The sequence below is a fragment of the Megascapheus bottae genome, chromosome 17, assembly GCF_031878675.1.
Source record: "Megascapheus bottae isolate mThoBot1 chromosome 17, mThoBot2.hap1, whole genome shotgun sequence".
Classification (NCBI taxonomy): Eukaryota; Metazoa; Chordata; class Mammalia; order Rodentia; family Geomyidae; genus Megascapheus; species Megascapheus bottae.
The window spans coordinates 27401478-27422988 of NC_143525.1; the positions used below are offsets into that span (position 1 = coordinate 27401478).

Below are 21511 nucleotides of genomic sequence, written 5' to 3' on the forward strand. Positions count from 1 at the left end.
GTTGGCACTGGTCACCTAGAGGAAGAGACCACAAAGTTCATGCCTCCCAAGAGGCCTTCAGAATTGGACGTACCCCACCCCCACCCTAATCTTTCTATCCTCTGAGTGTAGAAATGCCAGAATCGGCCTTAGCCCCTCAACCTGGCACAGGCCATGCCCTTGGACTGAAGTGTCAGTGCAGACCCGCCCTCTCCAGCTCACAGCCTTCAAGCCTGCCACGCCCCCAGCCCCCTCCTCGGGCCATGCTGCAGGGCCCGGCTTTTCCTGCTGATTCATGCGTTGGAACTGTGGGGGCGGGGCGTGGAACTTGGAACAAAGTTCAGACATGGAGGGGCCGGCAGACAGCCTGGAATTCATACCAGATGTACCCGGAATGTGCAAGCGGAATGCCTGGCATCTGAGAGTTCTGAGGAAGCTGCCCAACCACCCTGCCCATACCTCCCTCCCCTACAGCCTTTAGTGGGCTGTCTTTTCCCTCACAAACCTGGGAGCCTCTGCTGACCTTCCAGAGTCTAGACCTCCCTTCTTCTCTCCCCATTCTAGCCATACACACCCCCAAGCCCTCCTTCCAGTTCAGTTTCCTAGGAACAAATCTGTTGGGCTGCTCACTGAATTCACATTTCTGGACCCAAAGTACAGTTTTTTATCTGGGACTGGTGTGACTGGTGGAGTGTATCCAAGGTGGTAGGCCCTTCCCATTCCGAAAAGCAGAAGAGGCTGGAGCCTCAGGTAGGTTACTTGTAAAGAGGGGGCAAGAGAAGTGCACTTTGGAGCTTTTTCTTCTCACTAAAGTGAAGAGTTCTTGCAAGTCCCAGGAGACAAGAACTCCTTAGGATAAGCTGAAGGTCTTCTGAGTCTGGGCTTCTGTGGCCAGTGCCACAGTGCCCTTGAAATATATGCCTGGCTTAGATCTTTTCTGTTTCTCTTTCCCTTCCCATTAGGAGCCTGTGCCTCCCACATCCTCACCTGGCTGAGCCGCAGTAGTTCTTCAGTGGCAAGCTTTATGTCCTGACCCAGCTAAAGCTGCCAGTTGAAGAACTGTTGCCCTCTGCCCCTGGCTTCGAGGAGGAAGAGGAAGAGAAGGAGCTGCTTTTCCTAGCATCTGGAAGGTGACACGTGGGGGCTGGGAAGGTCTGAACAGCCCGAGTGATGGATCATACCTTTTGGGAAAGGGTTTGAAGAACCTTCACCCAGACTGACAAGCAAGGGAGCAGTTTTAGATTAGAGATACTGTCTGAATTGGGGAATAGGTGGTTGAGGTATACAAGTTTAGTTGGTTTTAGTGTGGCAATGCAAAGAGAGAGAGAAAGAGAAGGAAATTTTGTTTAACCCTTTACCCATGTTTCCTCTTTGACTTTCCTTCTTTATCTCTCTTCTACCCTGCTTTCCTTAACCAGGTGAAGCCCAACAGTGAGGGTATTCTGGGCTGAGAGTGTGGCCTAGTGGTAGAGTGCTCACCTAGCACACACAAAGCCCTGGGTTCAATTCCTCGTACCACATACACAGAAAAACCTAGAAGTGGCACTGTGGCTCCAGTGCTAGAGCACTAGCCTTGAAAAGGCTCAAGGACAGTGCCCAGCACTGAGTTCAAGCCCCAGGACTGGGGAGAAAAAAAAGTGAGTGTATTCTTTAGGAAAAAGGTGACATGAAATTCTGATCTGAGTAGTCAGTTTTATGTTTTCTTAGACTGGCTCAGATTCTAGCTTTAGAGGTAGTTACTTTATGAGACCCTTGTACCTACCTGTTTCTCAGCCTGTAAAGTAAAGAATCCCTTAGACAAGTATGAGACTATACATGCTGACTAAGCCTGGGCCTGTGGGTAGGATCAGAATGGCTTCCCACATAAGTTGTTGACCTTCCCTATCCCTACTATAGCACCACTGGCTGAGGCTTGGTTGAGGCTGGAAGACCAGGATGAGATCAGTGTAAAGGGCCAATAGATGTTCACTGTCTGCATTGACTTCTCACAACTCAGGATGACCCAGGCTTCTTCTGTGGAGTCCTAGCTGCCTCTGCTGTTTCTCCTCTCAGTTTACTTTTCAGAATGGTGAGTGAGAATCAGTTTAGGCCCGTAGAGTCAGCAAATTGTCCCTTGCAGTAAGGGGTGTGGGATGTGATCACTTTGGATTATCAAACAGGACAAACCTGCCACCTTTAGCTCCCAAATTATTCTTAGTTTTGTTTTTGAGCTCAGATTCTCATATGTTTCGGTGTGGCCCTGTCTCACTAGTGGAAGATGGCCAAATTCATGGCTTACAGAAATTTATTTGTTCTCTTGAGTAGAAGGAGATAAATAAATGGAGATTGTATTCTCCATTTATGAGGAACTGAAAGATAGGAGAGCTTAGACTACCCCTCTACAGCCTGAGCTCTGGGTAGGATGTGTGTGGTACTGTTGTAGAGTGGGTGTGGGTAGACTGAGTCTACTTATAGGCTTGAACAAAGATCACTCTGTCCCTGGACATTGCCTCTGTCCTCTCTTTCCCTCAATGCTTCACTGGCCACAATGTATTTCTCTAATGTCTGGTACGTGGTCCTGCCATCTTCACCCAATATGGAGCAGAAATAAAGAATAGCAACCTGGCAGTGCAAAGGCAGGCAGAAGACCGGTGAAGGAACAGGTCTAGGAGAGCACAGGTCCTCTCTGGGAATCAGAATGAAGGGCCTCTAAAGGCCCAAGCACTCAAGGAGGAGGGAGAACAGCCAGCCTCCATCAAAGTCAAGCTTCCAGTCATCTTCCATTTTCGTGCAGTCTGTCTCCCTCAGAGATGTGGCAGCATAGCGAAGTGTTCTGTGCCTTCGCCTGTCTTCTGCTGCAACCCACCCTGTAATTTTTATATAAGTAGCCTCAAGGAGTCATGAGCCCTCTGTGAAAGGACATACACAGGAAATCCATAAAAAGAAATTCAAGTGTATAAAAAGTATTCATTAGTAATTAAAATGTATTCATTAGTAATTAAAGGAAGGAAAATATTATTAGAATCATTTTTTTTCCTCAGTATGCTATGACAGAAATAAATAAGACCCCATATTGTCCAAAGACCATAGCCATACATTGCATGTAGGAGTATAAACCAGAGCAGCTTACTGGACGGAAATTTTATAATACGTATCAAACACTCCATGGGCAAAGTGTTTGCCTAGCAAGTACAACATCCTGGGTTCATTTCCTAGTACCAAAAAGGAAGGGAAAGCACACACACACACACACACACACACACACACACACACACACACACACAGAGTTAACCTCCTCTGTAAAAAAAAAAAAAAAAAGGTTCCCTGTCCTTTGACCTAATAATTCTGTTTGGGAATTTATCTCAAGAAAATAAGGCTTTAGCTAGACAGTGTTTGTCTCAAGGTTGCCATAAAGAAAAATGCAGCGACTGCTTGGATAGTTATTCTTTTCTGCTGTAATGAAAATTTGCAATCAGGGATTGCTTAAGTAAATTATTGTATATCCATCCAGATAGTGGAGTACTGTGAACCATTAAAAGTCATGTAGAAGAACATTTGACCAGAGAGAAAAGAAAAATGCTCCTGGAATATTAAAAAGGTTATAGAAGTAGTATGTATTATTTTTTTCTTTTAGACAGGATATTACTTTGTAGCCTAGGCTGCCCTCAAATTCACTATCTTCATCTTCATGCTTTTACTTCCTGAGTGCTGGAGTTGTGGTTATGTGCTACATACCTGGCTGTATTTTGTGACCTTAATTTTGCTTTTAAACAAAATTTGTGGGCCAGGAGTTTGGCCTAGTGGTGGAGTGCTTGCCTAGCATGCACTAAGACCTGGGTTCAATTTGCATTACCACATACCTAGGAAAGCTAGAAGTGGTGCTATGGCACAAGTAGTAGAACACTAGCCTTGAGGAAAGCCCAAGGACAGTGCTTAGGCCCTGAGTTCAAGCCCCAGGACTGGCAAAAAAAATTGTTTTTAAAGTATGAGTGTGAAATTTAATATATAGACTATATATTTTACATACACTGAAGACGTATTTGAGAATGTTAATAATGGTTATCTTTCAATGATGGAATAAAGCAATTATCATTTTTCTCTTTGTTTTTTCTGTAATTTCCCAGGTTTTCTACACTAATTATAAATTGATTTCATGTAATAAAATGTGAAGGTGGATGCATTTTTTTTTTAACTTTAGAAGGTGAGTGTAGCTGAAGGAAGAGTAGCACCCAGCTCCTTGGTGAGAGTGTTTGGTTGGGCCTCCGGTTGATTTATGATTTGTGTTGGGTAGATGTGATGGTGCTAGGGATCAAACCAGAGCCTGTACATACTAGGTGAAGCTGAGCTACACTCTTAGCCCTTTAGGGATATGTGGAATCCACCCTCTCTGCATACAGAAAGCAACTCCCTGACTTGCTGGCTGTCGGCCAGTTGATGGGGTGTGGAGTGGAGTAAGAAGGCAAGAAAACTGAAAAATGTGTCACTCCTCTAGGGATGAAGGCTAGGGAAGGATTTTCCTCTCAAGGCTGAAGGAACCTAGATCCTAGGAGTCCTGCACCCTGGGTTTTTATTTCCTTTTTCTCTCTCTTCTGAGTCTGCCTTAACCTTGAGATGACCTGTGTTACCTCTCCCTGCCCTTAGACTGGAAGAGATTTCTACTCACCCAACAGGTACCCAGATGGGGGGGGAGGGATGCTTTTCAAGACCAGCGAGCCTTTTCTTCCTAATAAGGATCTCCAGGAGAGCCAAAAATAAATAAAAAGGAGAGGAGGGGCCGTGTCCGCAGTGGGCTGCGTCTCTAAAATGAGGGCACTTGACTCCTGGAGTTACCCACGTCCAGGGAGCCCAAGTGAGGCAGAAGGTGTGGCAGCGGGGAAGCGAGGCGGGGCGCCGCCTCGGTGCCGCGGCCGGGGGGCCGTGGGTGAGGGGCGCGGGGCGGAGGAGGGGCGCGGCCGTGGGGCGGGGCTCCCGGGCGTGCCGGGGGCCCCGGGATCGGGACCCATTTCTGAAACTCCTGCCGAGGAAAACTCCGTGGACATTCTGGAACCGTCCCAGAGCTCGGCGGCCGGAGCCCCCCGAGCTGCCGCGCTCGAGGTGGGCTGGACGCGAGCGGTTGCCGGGGCTCCTCGGGCGGTGGCTCCGCCGCGGCTCCAATCAGCGCCCGGCCGAGGCGCGGAGGCGGGGCCAAGCCCGGAAAGTTCTTGCAGCTTGGGCGGGCGGGGCCGCCAGGGAGCCCCGGGACCGCGCCCTACGGGAGCCAGCCAGACCCGCCGCCCCGCCCGAGGCCTCGGGCCCGGCGCTGCGGGTGACCCTGGCCCCGACCCCCCCTCCTCCGCCGTGTTTCGAGGGGGCTGCGCTGGCGGGCTGCCGCGGTGGCCCACGCCAGGATCTTGCAGCTCGGGATCGCTGGAAGCGGCGGCACCTCTGCGTCCTGCAGGTGGACAACCTGCCTCACCAGCGCTGGGATGCGGCTCGGGTGCTCAGAGCCTGAAGGTTGGAGAAGCACCGGCGTGAGGATGCGGGGGTGGAGGGCTGAGGTTAGACGATCCGGCCACAGCACCGGTGAAATTCGTGAGAATTCCAGAGTCGCTGAACTGGGGGACGTGGGTGCCTGGGGAGAGCCTGGGCCAGGTCGGAGAGACTGTCCACAGCTCCCGCCCCTAAGGGTAGGGCTTTATCCTGAGGAGGACCCACCCACCCACTCCGGGCACTGGGACTGGGCCTCGGGTTTGTGAGTCAGCCTGCAGGCAAGGTGGAGCCAGTGAGGGCAACCTTGGAACTAGAATCCCACGTCTTCTTTTCCCGACTTCCGCAGGGATCAGATGTTTCTGGCGCTTTACTAGGGGGAAACTAAAGAACTTTGGGGCGGGGGAGCGGGAGACAAAAGAACCAACCAACAAAAGAACTAGGGAAAGAGAGGTTTGGGATTTCTTCCTAGGCTGTGTCCCAGCCCTGGAAAGCCTGATACCTTCACCCCTCCACACCCACGGGTGACTTCCTGACTGATGGAGCTCACACGTTGTGGAACCAGACTTTGAGCCAGGCCTGGGACCTTCTCTATCACCCTTTGGTGGTGAGACTCTGAAGGAAGAAAGCAAACCTGAGGAGAAGCATGTCCAACCTAGGATCCCAACATCTCTTCAGTACTCTGCCCTCTGAATTCCCACAAGTTCTCTGATTCTTAACCATCCGAACCTTGGGCCGAACTAGGAGGAAGGGAGTAACTGCTAGCTTCAGCTGATATAAACACTGCCCAGCGAGTCTGGATTCCGCTGTGATCGAGTCCACCTGATCACAGAACCATTGAATATGACACTTTTTTTTTTTGTCAGTCCTGGGGCTTGAACTCAGGGCTTGAGCACTGTCCTTGAACACTTTTTGCTCAAGACTAGCACCCTGCCACTTGAGCCACAGCACCACTTGTGGATTTTTAAGGACCTGGCTAGTGGAATGAATACAAATGATGACAGGTTCTCTGACCTTGAGCTTTACTTACAGGTAGTGAGCTATCCTAGCACTGGCTACTAGGTTTCTCTTTGGTGTCTAGTCCTGGATCTGAACTCTGGAACTCTGCCTGCTTGTACGTGCAGAAGCGTCTGCTGATTGTTTCCCGGGCCCCATCCCTGGGAATATAGTCAATTGTTCACTCTGGTCCACTTCCATCTGGTTGGTACCTCTGGTGGTTGTAACCACCAGGCGCCTCTGACTCTGGTTGGTCTTGGGGAAAATGGGGTTGGTCACTGTGAGTGTGACAAACATCATACTAGGTGTTCACATTCCAGTTGGGAATAGTCTGTGGTCTTGGGTCCATTTATGCTTAGGCTCAAGGAAATTAGAGGGACCAGGATATGTTGCGATGTGGAGCTAGTCATCAGAGACAATTCCATTCTCAGCCTAAAAGACTAGAACATAATGGCAGGCTTCTCTTCTGCCTGCCCTGGTGGAGGTGGGGCTGGCATAAGGGGATAGTGGACTGCATCCACAACCCCCAGGTGAAAAGGCCAAACTGGGTTATCAGGATCTCAGATCCTCTTTCACCTAATTCCCTTTCTCTCTCCTTTGCTAGTATCCAAGTAGAAATCCTGATGTTAGCAGTTGGGTGGGAACCTGTGTTCACTGAATTCTATCAGATGACCATATTTTCCAGGAAAAAAAAAAAACCAACCCTCAGGTGCTCGCTTTGGCAGCACATATACTAAAATTGGAAGGATACAGAGAAGATTAGCATGGCCCCTGTGTAAGGATGACACACAAATTTGTGAAGCATTCAATATTTTTAGTTCAAGAAGCTGTTTAAAATTCAGAGGTTTAATAATGACAAATAAAAGACCTATTTGTGTGAGGGGGAAAAAAACTCAGGAGGTAATATCTAGAGCTGTCAATAAAGGATAGTTAGAGGGATGAAGATAGAAGGAACTGCCAGGAAAACGAAAGACCCTTTGCTCTAGCATCAGGACAGTTGAGAGAAGGAGGGGTCCCAGTGGGATAAGAGAGATGTAGCATGGAGTGGATGAAGTCAAAGAGAAGAGAGACCTCACTTAGGACCAATTCTGGCAGCAGGAAGAGGGCACAAAAGACAATATCTGTGGCCAACAAGGATGGCATGACAGTTGCCAAATGACAAAAGAGCCCAGGAGACTGCGTTGCTGCTAATACTTCTGATTCCAAAAGCTACATGGCAAGTATTAAGTTTGTATTTAACCCATCTGCTGGGTCCAGCCTGTTTAATGTTTTTGTATCTTCTAAACTTTCAAAGAAAATAATTCTGAGCCAGGCATTAGTGGCTGAGATCTTAGGACAGAGGTTCAAAACCAATTTCAGGCAGAAAAGCCTGTGAGACTCTTCTTTTTGGTCAGTCCTGGAGGTTGAACTCTGGGCCTAATTGCTGTCCCTGAGCTCCTTTTGCTCAAGGTTGGTGCCATACCACATAAGCCACAGCTCTACTTCTAGTTTTTCTGTGGTTGATTGGAGACAAGAGTTTCCTGTCTAGTTGCTTGGAATCACAATTCTCAGATCTTAGCTTCTTGAATAGCTAGGGTTACAGGTGTGAGCCACTGGCATCCAGCTCTGTGAGACTCTTATCACTAGTTAACAAATCTGAAGTATAACTGTGGCTCAAGTGGTAGAGAAAAAAAGAGAGAGAGAGAAAGAAAGGAAGGGAGGGAGGGAGGGAGGGACTGAAGAAAAAGAGTCGGGTGTCAATGGCTCACACTTGTAATCCTAGCTACTCAGGAAGCTGAGATCTGAGTGAGGATTGTGGCTCAAAGCCAGCCCAGGCAGGAAAATCCATGAGACTCTTTTCTCCCATCAACTACCAGAAAAAATTGGAAGTGGCACTGTAACTCAAGTGGTGGTAGAGCACTAGCCTTGAATGCAAACAGGTTCAGGAATGGTGTCCAGGTCCTGAGTTCAAGCACAGGACTGGTAAAAAAAAAAAAAAAGAAAGAAAGAAAGAATGGGAGAAGAATTCTTTAGAGGAATGAGCACATGGCTAGGTGTGTCTTCAGTCAGCACAGCAGCCCAGAGTCATAGAAATACTTCATATATCCAATGTTTGCACTTAGTAGAGGGCTTTCCAGGGCCCACGATTTCACTGAGGAATGAGAGCAGAGATAGAATAGGTGAGAGAAGACTGCTACTTGGCTAAAGCGGGATAAAGGAATAGTTGACTCTCTTCCTTGCTGTTTCTGCTGAATTTTTCCTATTGCACAAGACTCCTTCTTTTTCAGAACATCCAAGAGGTTACTGGAAGTGAGCACAGATTAAGGTTACTATTCCATTAAACAATGGACAGAAAGAGATAACCTTTAATCATCCCCAGAAAAGACACAAGAGCAGAAAAACAAGAGACAGGAAGTTAAAAAAAATACTGCTAAGAAGCTGAGGGAGAGAAGGGCAAAGAGAATGACAGAGACTGATACACATAAAGGCATAGATAGAAGGAAAGAGAGAAGAATTAATTACATAGACAAGCCAGAAACAGAGAGAGACCGAGGGTGAGGGGGAAAGAAATCATGGCAGAAATATTGAGAAAGATTGTTACAGGGCTTCAGAGCCACCCAAATCATAGAATTGGTTTTAAAAAATAGTCATAAACAATAAAGACAAGATAAATAGAAAAACATGCAGACAGAAAAAGGACCCCAAAGGTGGAAGACAGCTAGCTTAGACAGCTGAATAGTGAGAACAAATGATAAGAAAGAACAAGCCGACTCAGGAGGGAGGGAAATGATAGAGATGAGCAGATGAAAGAAGAGAGGAGGAAAATGCAGAGGATAGGGATTAGACAGAGAGCTGGGGAGCAGAGGGGCTGGAAGCGGAGGAGGAGGTATCAATGAAATGATGCACTGGTGGAAAAGAAAAGGAAATAGGTTGAGCTAGAGATGGGCAGAAAGACAAAGGACAAACAGCTGCAGTGCCACACAAAGGCAAGGCTGACAATAATTGATAGGCTCAGATGGCAGGAGGATGAGGACAAGTCAGAATCTAACATACACTTTGGCATAGAAGAATAGCAACGGGCTGATGAGGAATCATAGGGAGGAAAAGCAGGGCAAGCTCAGAATAATAGAATAAATATCCCGAAGAAGGGATGAAGAAGGAGGGATGCAGAGACAGTAAAAGAGGGGAAAGAGGAACAAAAACTAAGATGGCTGTCTATCATAAAAATAGGCACATAAACTAGGTGCCTGTGGCTCATGCTGGTAATCTGAACTACTCAGAATCAGCAGGTTTGTAGCCAGCCCCAGCAGGGAAGTTCAGAAGCCTCATCTCCAATTAACCACCACAAAACAGGAAGGTGGTGCTGTGGCTCAAAGTGGTAGAGTGCTATCATTGAGCAGAAAAAGCTCAAGGACAGAGCCCAGGCTTGATTTCAAGCCCCGTGACCACCAACAACAAAAGCAAGCAAAAAGGGAGAAAGTAACTAGGAGAAAGGAGAAACTGATTACTGAAAACAGATAAATGCAGGCAGAATGTAAGAGCAGAATAATAAAGAAGAATAGTAAAACTAAAGTGACAGGCCACAGATAAAAGACTTAAAATAGGAAACATTGAAGTTATGTTTTCTTGTTTTTTTTTTTTGAGACAAGGTCTTGTATTCTCAACGCTGTCCTCAAATTCCTGGGCTCAAGCATTTCTTCTGCTTTAATTTACTGAATAGTTGACACCAAAAGTGTACAGCACTGTAGAAAGTAGTCTCGGTCAGTTTGTCCTTAGTAGAAATGCCTCTGTGTGTGTGTGTGTGTGTGTGTGTGTGTGTGTGTGTGTGTGTGTGTGTGTGTGTGTTGTATACTGGTGCTCTCACTTTTTCTTAACTTCCCACCCCCAAAGCTGACATTCTATCACTTGAGTCATACCTCTACTTCCAGTTTTTTTGCTGGCTTTGAACTGTGATTCTCAGATCTTAGCCTCCTCAATAGTTAGGATTACAGGTATGAGCTACTAGCACTCAGCTTAGAAATGTCTTCCAATAAAGTAAGCCATACTACATTCATAACTGAATGTCCTGAGTAAATGCTGTCCACCTAAAGTTTTCAAAGAAATGCGACAATCTTGCAAGACATCTATTCCTTACGAATATAGTGAGGTCTTGGATATGTGGCTTAGTGGTAGAGAGCTTGCCTAGCATGCATGAAGCACTGGGTTCCATTCTTCAGAACCACATAAATAGAAAAGGTTAAAAGTGGTGCTGTGGCTCAAGTGGTAGAGTGCTAGCAAAAGAAGCTCAGGGACAGTGCCCAGGCCCTGAGTTTAAGCCCAGGATGGGCAACACACACACACACACACACACACACACACACACACACACACAAGATTTTGTTTTGTTTTGTTTTGTTGGTCATGGGACTTGCACTCTGGGCCTGATCACTGTCTCTGAACTCTTCAGCTCAAGGCTACTACTGCTCTACCCCTAGGCCTGGGCCTTGGTGTTGTCCCTGAGCTCTTCAGCTCAAGACTTCTGTCCTACCCCTGGAGCCACAGTGCCACTTCCAGTTTTCTAGAGATTAATTGGAGATAGTAGTCTCAGGGCTTTTAGTGCTGAGCTGGCTTTGAACCGTGACCTTTAGATCTCAGCTTCCTGAGAAGCTAGGATTAACAGGCGTGAGCCACCACGCCTGGCTCAGAAGTTTATTTTTGTCCTGCAATGTGTGTGGTTCCCTGAAAAAGCTCTCTGCTTACCACCATCAATGCACAGACACCTGTATAGTTTATGATATTCCAGGGATACTAGCTTTGCTCTCTCATGCCTTCCCATGCCTTTGAGAGAACTCTTTCATCTCCTTGACCTTCACTAGTTAACACTGCTAATCCTAAAAATGAAGAGATTTACATGGTGGCTCTTTTTTTTTTTTTTTTTTGCTAGTCCTGGGTTTGAGTTCAGGGCACTGTCCTTGGACTTTCTCAAGGCTAGAGCTCTACCACTTGATCCTCAGCACCACTTCCGGCTTTTTTTTCCCTATGTATGTGGTACTGAGGAATCGAACCCTGGTCTTCATGAATGCTAGGCAAGCACTATACCACTAGGCCAAACTCCCAGTCCCATGGTGGCTCTTCTTGTCTCAGATCCTGAGCCAGCTCACTCAAAAAGGACAGAGATCCCTGCAGAGCTGGAGTGCCACAAATTTGCTGCCACCCAGTGACATACCTGCTCCTGTTAACGGCTTCCCTCGGCTCCTACCATTTCTTCCCCAATACCAAACCCTGGCAAAATCCAATCATGGCAATCAGAAGGGAGTGTTGGGGAGAAGGCACAATCCAAGGCAGCTATAACAGCATTTCCTTAAAATAACTTGATTCTTAAAAATTCATGTACAGGGCTGGGAGTTTGGCCTAGTGGTTAAAGTGCTTGCCTAGTATGCATGAAGACCCGGGTTCGATTCCTCGGTACCACATACATAGAAAAAAGCCGGAAGTGGTGCTGAGGCTCAAGTGGTAGAGCTCTAGCCTTGAGAAAGTTCAAGGACAGTGCTCAAGCCCAGGGCTGGCAAAAAAAAAAAAAATCATGTACAGGGCGGGGAGCATGGCCTAATGGGTAGAGTGCTTACATAGCATGCCCAAAGCCTTGGGTTCGATTCACTGGAACTACATACATAGGAAAAGCCAGGAGTGGCACTGTGGCTCAAGTGGCAAAGTGCTAGCCTTGAGCAAAAAATGTCCAAGGATAATGGGCCTGAGTTCAAGCCCCAGGATTGGCAAAAAAAAAAATCATATACAGTTTTTGGAGAAAGTCATATGAACTTTGCATTCTGCTTCAAAATCTTCCTGTCTGTTTTAGTGTAACATCTGAAACAACTTAAAAGTTTCAATCCTTGATTTAAAAAATTCTTACAAAATGTCAAAATGAGACTTAGCATTATGGTCTAAGGAACATATATCTTTTTATTCTGTTGTTCTAAGCACTACTGGCATAATTCATTTTTCCTCATTCTTTCTCTTTCCAACAAATATTTACAAAGGACCTAGGATGAGTGTAATAGAGAGTAAAGGTACCAAAGCCCTGGCCTCAAATGGACTGGTTGTCCATCTGTGAAATATAACAGGCTATCAATAACCTGACTCAGAATAATCTTCTCCTTCTTTTCTCCTTCTCCTTCTCTTTCTCCTTTTCCTTCTCCTTCTCCTCCTCCTCCTCCTCCTTCTCTTTTCTTCTTCTTCTTCTTCTTCTTCTTCTTCTTCTTCTTCTTCTTCTTCTTCTTCTTCTTCTTCATTCCTCTTCTTCCTCCTCCTCCTCCTCCTCCCCCCCTTCCTCCTTCAGTCTCCAAATTTGTATTTTGCAGTATTCTCTCCCAGGTTAGTCATAGCTCTGCCATATTGTGTAAGTCAGTAATATAAGAATCAGCTTCAAGCTACCACTTCCCACCCTGTACATATACATGCAATTAATTAATCATTAGATTCAGAATCACTCTGCCATTGTTCCTTTGTGTTCTTCAGTCCCATCCAGGTCTGAGACAAACTCCAGCTTGGGTAACATAATGATGCTCATACTATTTGTTTTGTTTTGTTTTGTTTCAATCCTGGGTCTTTTCCCTTGAGCATGTGTGCTCAAGGCTACTACTACTCTACCACTTGAGTTATACATCCACTACTGGCTTTTTGGTGGTTATTTGGAAGTAAGAGTTTTAATAGACTTTCCTGCCTGTTGTTAGCTTTGAACCACAACCTTCAGATCTCAGCTTCCTGAGTAGTTAGGATTATAGGCATAATCTACTGGCACCTGGTTTCATCTCTCTCTCTCTCTCTCTCTCTCTCTCTCTCTCTCTCTCTCTCTTTCTCTCTCTCTCTGTTGGTCATGGGGCTTGAATTCTGGGCCTGAACTCTGTCCCTGAGCTCTTCATTCTTCATGCATGCTAGGCAAGCACTCTACCATTAAGCCACATTCCCTGCCCTGAAAATATTTTTTAAGTAGTACTATAAAAAGTTAAATTAGAGGGCCGGGGGTTTGGCCTAGTGGTAGAGTGCTTGCCTAACATGCACGAAGACCCGGGTTCAATTCCTCGGTACCACATATATAGAAAAAAGCCAGAAGTGGTGCTGAGGCTCAAGTGGTAGAGCTCTAGCCTTGAGAAAATCCAAGGACAGTGCTCAGGCCCTGAGCTCAAGCCCAGAACTGGCAAAAAAAAAAAAAAGTTAAATTAGAGCCAGATGCTAGTGGCTCATGCCTGTCATTTTATCTGGTCAGGAGGCTGAGATCTGAGGATGGAGGTTTGAAGCCAGCCTGGGTATGAAAGTCTATGAGACCCTTATCCCCAATTAACCATGAAGAAGAAGAAGAAGGAGGAAAAGGAGGAGGAGGAGGAAGAAGAAAAAGGAGGAGGAAGAGGAGGAGAAGAAGAAAAAGAAGAAGAAGAAGAAGAAGAAGAAGAAGAAGAAGAAGAAGAAGAAGAAGAGGAGGAGGAGGAGGAGGAGGAGGAGGAGGAGGAGGAGGAGGAGGAAGAAGGAATAGAAGTAGAAGTGGTGGAGCTGGGGCTCAGGTGATTAGAATTCTACCCAAGTTGAAAACTAGGTCTGGAGCATAAAGAATCTTTTACATATGGTTCAGATTTCAAGACATTGATCAATATAATAGTGATGCTCCAGGTTGATAAATTCAATATTCATTTTCTATACCCTCACATCCCTTCTCCCTTACTCATTTTGCATTGCTGGGGATGGGATCAGGGCCTTCTGCATGCTAAGTAAGTACTCTATTATTGAATCAGCTCTCCTCCTGTATATTTTTCCCTAATATTTTTATCGTTTTAGCTCTTACTTGTAGATCTATGATTCAAATCTAATTAAAAAATCATTTTCTTTCTGGTGGTACTGGGGGCTTGTACTCAGGGCCTTGCACTTGTTTGGTTGTGGCTCTAGCAATTGTACCACGCCACCAGTCCAGCTGATTATTTTGTAATGTCAGACTTTTCTTTCTGGGCTGGTTTCAACTGAAATTCTCAGGATCTCAGCTTCCTGAGTAACTGAGACAAGGGAATTGGGCAATTCCCAAAAAAGTGAGTCAAATTTTGTGTACAGTATGAGAGGAAAGAGAAAGACACCACCCAATGAAGTTCCTCAAAGTATCTTTCATTTTCCTAGGCTCTCTGACAAACTCCTCTGTAGCTTCTGAGGCGGAATTTTTTTTGTTTTTCAAATTTTTTTTTTTGGCAGTGCTGGAAAACAAACCTAAGCCCTTTCACATACTAGGCAAGCACTCTACTACTGAGCTTCAAGGCTAAATGCCTTGCTTGTGAACTGTCACCACTCCACGTCAGAAGACTGCATTTTGGTCCACTTTCCTGCTATCTTGTGCGTTCCACCAGATCGTTCTCCCCACCGACTTGTGCTCTCAATCTTTGACATATAAGGGAAACTGAAAATGATAATGGAATAAATGAATATATGAACAAAGGGCTGATTGAATTGGAGCAAGTACTGCATATCAAGTCTGCACTTAAGAGATAGAATAGTTTATAATTTTGACAAATTTATTAAGATTCTGATGGCTCGCCCATCTAGGAGCAATGCAGAAAACCAATGGGGTTTACTAGAGGCCTCAGAAGGAGCCTAGGAGACGCGGGAGGCGGAGCTTGGAGTCGACCACACCCCTTTTCCGCTTATAGGCCCGCCCCCTCCGGCGCGGTACCCAATTCTAATTGGTCTTCTCATTCATCCATCTAAGTGCGAGGGCGCCTATTGGATCAGCTTCTGAACTCCGATTGCGCACTTCCTGGTGTTGGGAACGCGGGGCGGACGTGGGCCACCGCCATTGCGCTGCCGGGATAGCGGCTGTCTGTGGTAGGGGCTGTGGTGTGGGTGCCTTTCCAGGGTGGGTTTCAAGAGGCTAATCGGTTCCTCTTGAGCGGTCAGAGGGTCTGGGTCGGGCCGCGCTGGATGCATTCTTAGCGAGGCGGATTCAAGACGGGGGCTTCTGGACGAGTTCCATCTTTCTCAGCCTTTTGTGGGCCTGGGCCTTGCTGGTTAATTAATTTTTTTTTCCTCCCGCCGCTCTGTAGATTCTCCGGGTATGGCCGGAGTATTTCCTTATCGAGGGCCGGGTAACCCGGTGCCCGGCCCTCTAGCCCCACTGCCAGACTACATGTCGGAGGAGAAGCTGCAGGAGAAAGGTGAGGAAAGAGTGGGAGCGGCGCGCGCGGGCCCAGCTACGCGACGGGCATGCGCATGCGCGCAAGCAGGTTCCGAGCCGAAGTTGGATTTAGATGGATGATTAGGTGTCAGCTCACAGCTTAGCGCCATTTCACTATTTAGTCAAGTCACTTAAAGCTGCTGTTTGCAGCCAATGATTCAGTGTGTGTGCGTGGGGGGGGGCGGTTGTCATAGGGTTTAAATTGCAATGAGGAGGTATCGGTAAAAAGGCAAAGAGGGCAAAAATAAAACAGTATGATGTCAGGATAACTGGTAGGGAGCACTCCTCCGTCGAATGCCCTGACAGGAGTGTACCCAAGGGCGAGAGGGGGGATAATTAAGCAAAGGGTACAGCCCTTTAAACCGAAGTACCTTTGTAGCCCGAAAATGGCAGCAGCTGCAGGCCAAGCGATATGCAGAAAAGCGCAAGTTTGGGTTTGTGGATGCCCAGAAGGAAGACATGCCCCCAGAACATGTCAGGAAGATTATTCGAGACCATGGAGACATGACCAACAGGAAGTTTCGTCATGACAAAAGAGTCTATTTGGGGTGAGTATCATCCTGGAATAATTTCACCTGGACTTTCTTTTCCCCTATACTTTTCTCTGCCCTATCATTTTTAGTCTTGGATAGATCCTTTATCATCTGTCATCTAGCAGGGGTGTGTGTTCTGATACTAAGGTATAAAGCAGGTGTGTGTGTTTTGATACTAAGGCATAACAGTTTGTTTCTTGTTGTTTTCATTCAAAGCTAGCACTCTTTAGCCCCACTTCTACTTCCAACGTTTTGGTGGTTAATTGGAGGTAAGAGCCTTACTGGGTTCCATGCTAGGGCTGGCTTGGAACTGATACTCAGATCTCACCTTTCTGAGTAGCTAGTAATACAGGTATTTGTCACTGGCAGCAGTTCTGTCTTAGTGCTTAGAAGAATAAGAAGAGAACTGTTTGAACTTGGTGATGTTTCAGTGAAACAGTTTAACGTTTTGTTGTGTTCTGTGGGTGTTGTTATAAATGCCTGTATCATTGAACTGTGTGAAACCCAAAGTAGACAGTGTATATAGTCTAGATCCCTTTAACTTCTCAGTGACCAGAATTCTGAGATTTAGGATATTGAATTCCTAAGATCTGGGTACTGTTTGTTTGTTTGTTTGTTTTTCCTTGTAACACTAAGCTGTATGAGAACAAGAAGTTTCTTCACAAATCTCTGTTCTTGTGTACACAGAAATTTTAGTTCATTAATGCCCATGCTTAAGGCAGCCATGAGAGTTTAATTCAATAAGTAGTTTTGAACAGTATATTGGTGGTGTGGTGATGCATGTCTGCAATCCCTTGGGTGCCCAAAACTTGGGAAGCTGAGGCAGGAGGATTGAATTTGAGACCAGCCTGGGTTTCATAAGTTAGACCTTGTGTCAGAACAAAAAAATGAAGCCTCCAATAAGTGCTAAGCAGGCAGTAGTAATGATCTCCACTTTTCAGAAGTATAGAATCCAGTGACCTGATAGATATGAGTCAAATAGATTTAAAAAAAAAAAGTCTAGTTGAAGGAGGGAGGGAGGGGAAAAAAAGTGTGGTAAATATTTCACCATTATCTACAGGGAAGTATAGAGGGAGTAGACTGTGAGATTGCCTAGATGTTGTCTTTAGAAGGACAACTGTTGCTTTAGTCCTAATATTGCAGGAGACTGAAGTTTTAGTGGGGCAGGGAATGTGGCTTAGTTGTAGAGTGTTTGCCTAGCATGCATGAAACCCTACGTTCAGTTTCTCAGTACCACATAAACAGGAAAAGCCAAAAGTGGTACTGTGGCTCAAGTGGTAGAATGCTAGCCTTGAACAGAAGAAGCTCAGGGACAATGCCCAGGCTCTGAGTTCAAGCCTCAGGACTGGCAAAAAAAAAAAAAAAAAAAAGGTTTTAGTGAAAGAGTGATAGGAGTCAGAGTTTCTGGTCTTAGAGGACCTGACTTCATGGTGACTTGGTAAGTTTGGAGTTTGAGTTAGGATTTTCTTTTTTCTTTTTTCTGGTGGTTAATTGGAGTTAGGAGTCTCATGGACTTTCATGCTGAGTCTGGCTTTGAACCACAGTCCTCAGATCTCAGCCTCCTGAATAGCTAGGATTACATGCGTGAGCCACTGGTGCCCGGCTGAGTTAGGATTTTTCTGTGGAACATGGTACTGTGATAAACATGTGGCTTGTTAGCATAGCAAAAGTAGCAGAACCTCTTGTCATTTCTAATAACTTTCTCTCTTTGTTGTGACAGTGCCCTAAAGTACATGCCTCATGCAGTCCTCAAGCTCCTGGAGAACATGCCAATGCCTTGGGAGCAGATTCGGGATGTGCCTGTGCTTTATCACATCACTGGAGCCATTTCCTTTGTCAATGAGATTCCTTGGGTCATTGAACCAGTCTACATCTCCCAGTGGGGGTGAGAAGGGCTAGAATTTGGCATGTGATGGCGGTAGTGGTAATTGAGGGTCAGTGGGTAGAAACTGTTATGTGATATTCTTGCCACCTAGGTCAATGTGGATCATGATGCGTCGAGAGAAGAGAGACAGGAGGCATTTCAAGAGGATGCGTTTCCCTCCTTTTGATGATGAGGAACCTCCCCTAGATTATGCTGACAACATCCTAGATGTGGAGCCACTGGAAGCCATTCAGCTCGAGCTGGACCCTGAGGAGGATGCCCCTGTGTTGGACTGGTTCTATGACCATCAACCCTTGAGAGACAGCAGGAAGTGAGTAATGCACTGGGTGGACTGCTCACTTCTCGAGAGTTCTGGAAACAAGGAGTCCTGAAAGAGCAGTAGAATTATATGGTTTGGTTAGCCACCTGCCTCATATGAGGCCTCTTTTTTTTCTCTAGGTATGTTAATGGCTCTACTTACCAGCGCTGGCAATTCACACTGCCTATGATGTCTACTCTCTACCGCCTGGCCAATCAGCTTCTTACAGACTTGGTGGATGACAACTACTTCTATCTATTTGATCTGAAGGCCTTTTTTACTTCTAAGGCACTCAATATGGCCATTCCTGGAGGACCGAAATTTGAACCTCTTGTTCGAGACATTAATTTACAGTAAGTTGGAGAGAGATTAAGAGACTTAGCTCTTTGAGTGGAGTAAAGTCTAATCCTTTTTCTTTTTCTTTTCTTTTTTTTTTGGCCAGTCCTGAGCTTGAACTCAGGGCCTGAGTCCTATCCTTGGGTTTTTCTCAAGGCTAGAACCCTACCACATGAGTCACAGCACCACTTGGCCAGCTTTTTCTATGTATGTGGTACAGAGGAATCTAACCTGGGTCTGCATGCATGCTAGGTAACACTCAACCACTAGGCCAAACTCCCAGCCCCTAAGGTCTAATCTTTTTTGTTGTCAGTCATGGAGCTTGAACTCTCGGCCTGTGTGCTGTCCCTGAGCTCTTCAGCTCAAGGTTACCCTACCCCTTGAGCCATAGCCCCACTTCCCATTTTCTAGTGATTAATCGGAGATAAGAGTCTCACTGTTCTTTAATGCCCAGGCTGGCTTTGAACCAGGATTCTCAGATCTCAGCTTCCTGAAGTCCAATCTTAATCCTTAAGACTTTGCCAAACTTGTATACTTATCCTTGGTTTTGTATCCTAGGGATGAAGACTGGAATGAATTCAATGATATTAATAAGATAATAATTCGGCAGCCTATTCGAACTGAATACAAGATTGCTTTTCCATACTTGTACAACAACCTTCCACACCACGTCCATCTTACCTGGTAAGATAATGGGAACACAGCAATTAGAAAGGAAAAGGTTGATATTTAGATTGAGGCCAGGGAAGGAGAATTTTGACACAAACTTTCATTTTTAGGTACCATACTCCTAATGTTGTGTTTATCAAGACTGAGGATCCTGATTTGCCAGCTTTCTACTTTGATCCTTTGATCAATCCAATCTCCCATAGGCACTCAGTAAAGGTAAGAGAAAATGACACTTTCTGGTTCTGGGGCTTGAACTCAGGAACTGGGTGTTATCTCTGAGCATCTTTGTCCTCCATGCTAGTGCTCTAATACTTGAGCCACAGCTCTACCTCCAGCTTTTTTTGAGTAGTTTATTGGAGATAATAAGTCTTACAGGGACTTTTCTGCCTGGGCTGGCTTTGAGCCATGATCCTCAGATCTCAGCCTCCTGAGTAGTTAGGATTATAGGCATGTGCCACAGGCTAGTGGTTTTTAATGTAGTCTTGATGTTGTACAACTGTTACCAGGGAGCTTTATGGTTTTCATTATACCAAAAGAAACTGCATGGTTGGGTGTCTATTTTTCTCCTACTTCCCTTACTATAGACTACTTTTTGTCTCCTTAGATTTACCATTCTGGGTATTTGACATAACTATAATCATGCACTGTAGAGTATTTTGTGACTAGTTGCTTACACTAAGCATTATGTTTCCAGTGTTTATATTCTGTTACATTAATTGCTTGGTTGATTGTTATGCTTGAGCTTGAACATGGCCTCATGAATACTAGCCAAGGACTTTTTTACTAAGTTATATTCTTTTTTATTTTTTGGCCAGTCCTGGGCTTGAACTCAGGGCCTGAGCACTGTCCTTGGATTTTCTCAAGGGTAGAATTCTACCATTTGAGCCTCAGCACTACTTTCGGCTTTTTTCTGTGTATGTGGTACCAAGGAATTGAACTTGGGTCTTTGTGCATGCAAGGCAAGCACTCTACCACAAGGCCAAACGTCCAGCTCTAAGCTATATTCTTAATCCCCATTGTGTGCTTTATTTAATTTGTTGAGACAGCGTCTCAGTATTTCAGGTTTACCTTGACCTCATTATGTAGCATAGGTTGACCTTAGACTGTCAATCTTCCTGTTTCAGCCTTATGGATAATAGGAGCTGGGATACAAGGAGTTTTGTTTTTCTTTTGATGATACTGAGATTTGAACTCCAGGCCCATGCTTCTTTTTTTTTTTTTTTTTTTGCCAGTCCTGGGCTTGAGCTCAGGGCCTGAGCACTGTCCTTGGACTTTCTCAAGGCTAGAGCTCTATTTCTTGAGCCTCAGCACCACTTCTGGCTTTTTTCTATGTATGTGGTACCAAGGAATCGAACCCGGGTCTTCATGCATGCTAGGCAAGCACTTTAACCACTAGGCCAAACTCCCGGCCCAGGCCCATGCTTCTTAGGCGGTCACTACCACCTGAAGCCTCCTTTGGGATTCTTGGGGCTTGACCTCCTCAGGGTATTTGAGTTCTTTTGCTCAAGGCTAGCACACGATGACTTGAACTACAGTTCTCTTTCCAGGTTTTTGGTGGACAGCCTCATGGACTGTCCTTCCTTTGCTAGAGTTGAATCACAGTTCTCAGATACCAGCTTCCTAAGTAGCTAGGATTGGCACCTGCATCATATTGTGTTTATAACTTGAGTAGATAGATCTCTTAAGTGTAGTCTTTGAACCTCATGCAGGAACTTTTGCCTCCTTTGGGAGACCCTTTTGGTGGTGAGGTAATTGAGGTATGTGGAAAGATGCTTGCTTTGGTTGACCCTGACTTGTTGTCTGTTCCTTGTTCTTTTCTCTGACCCTGTAGGGCTTCTCTTGTCAGCATTCTAGTATCCATGGCAGATGTAGTCACTGTGCTTTGCTCTAGAGAATTTCCCTCTGATTTCAAGTTGTTGTGCAGTTCAGTAGGAGCTGAATCTTTGGTTGGGTTCCTTTTTCAGAGCCAGGAACCTTTACCAGATGATGATGAGGAGTTCGAGCTCCCAGAGTTTGTGGAGCCCTTCCTGAAGGACACACCCCTCTACACAGATAATACAGCCAATGGCATTGCCCTGCTTTGGGCTCCCCGACCCTTCAACCTACGTTCTGGTCGCACCCGCCGGGCCCTGGACATACCACTTGTCAAGAACTGGTAAACTTTCTACCTAGGGAAATGGCAGCAGGTGTTTAGACTGTAAGGCTAC

General features: G+C 45.8%; 1 protein-coding gene, 1 long non-coding RNA gene and 1 other non-coding gene across 4 annotated transcripts in view; all 3 read left to right on the top strand.

The window, feature by feature from the left end:
* The first annotated feature begins 5460 nt into the window (after positions 1-5460).
* On the top strand, positions 5461-6609 carry LOC150051489 (uncharacterized). The gene is made up of 2 exons (XR_016538332.1): positions 5461-5624; positions 6461-6609. It is a non-coding gene; the product is annotated as an uncharacterized LOC150051489 (long non-coding RNA).
* Positions 6610-7129: 520 nt separating this feature from the next.
* On the top strand, positions 7130-7236 carry LOC150051490 (U6 spliceosomal RNA). The gene has a single exon (XR_016538512.1). It is a non-coding gene; the product is annotated as a U6 spliceosomal RNA (small nuclear RNA).
* Positions 7237-13918: 6682 nt separating this feature from the next.
* The window catches only part of Prpf8 (pre-mRNA processing factor 8), a 34285-nt gene continuing 26692 nt past the window's right edge, over positions 13919-21511 (top strand). The window contains exons 1-9 of one of the 2 annotated variants that reach the window (XM_090350455.1): positions 13919-13934; positions 15453-15563; positions 15963-16131; positions 17837-18001; positions 18093-18311; positions 18440-18652; positions 19194-19319; positions 19415-19520; positions 21269-21459. In XM_090350455.1, coding sequence (XP_090206581.1) covers positions 15464-15563; positions 15963-16131; positions 17837-18001; positions 18093-18311; positions 18440-18652; positions 19194-19319; positions 19415-19520; positions 21269-21459 — 1289 coding nt within the window. In that variant the 5' untranslated portion in view covers positions 13919-13934; positions 15453-15463. Of the gene's footprint in view, positions 13935-15137; positions 15235-15452; positions 15564-15962; positions 16132-17836; positions 18002-18092; positions 18312-18439; positions 18653-19193; positions 19320-19414; positions 19521-21268; positions 21460-21511 lie in introns of those variants that run through there. The other variant, XM_090350454.1, reaches the window with a different exon arrangement.